This window comes from Trypanosoma equiperdum (genome assembly GCF_001457755.1).
Source record: "Trypanosoma equiperdum strain OVI genome assembly, contig: ctg_192, whole genome shotgun sequence".
NCBI lineage: Eukaryota > Euglenozoa > Kinetoplastea > Trypanosomatida > Trypanosomatidae > Trypanosoma > Trypanosoma equiperdum.
In genome coordinates, this window is record NW_027123982.1 from 6,639 (window position 1) to 6,933 (window position 295).

Sequence of the window (295 nt, forward strand, 5' to 3'; positions counted from 1 at the left end):
GCATGTCGAAAATTTCGCTTATGTGGCCTGCGGTTTTTGCTGCGTTGGCTACCGCGTTTAGGGCTGTTGCTGCTAGGTTTTTCAATGCTTCTGCGGCGTTTCGGCCGCACTGCTGTGCCGCGATTGCTGCTGCGCCGAAAACTCTTGTGCTATTATCATCTGCTGCTTTTAGTGCGGCTAGTGTGAGCTTGGCAGCGGCTTCAGATGCCGCCGAAATCTCGCTTATCAACAAGTCGGTTTTGGCCCGCGCCACCCCTTCGACACCTGTCAGGGCCGACGCCACTTGGCAGAGCGT

At 56.3% G+C, this 295-nt stretch overlaps 1 pseudogene across 1 annotated transcript in view; it reads right to left on the minus strand.

The window, feature by feature from the left end:
- The window catches only part of TEOVI_000053300:pseudogene, a 1,182-nt pseudogene extending 887 nt beyond the window's left edge, over positions 1-295 (minus strand). Inside the window, exon 1 of the mRNA in view lies at positions 1-295. This exon is cut by the window's left edge and continues 887 nt beyond it. Coding sequence covers positions 1-295 — 295 coding nt within the window.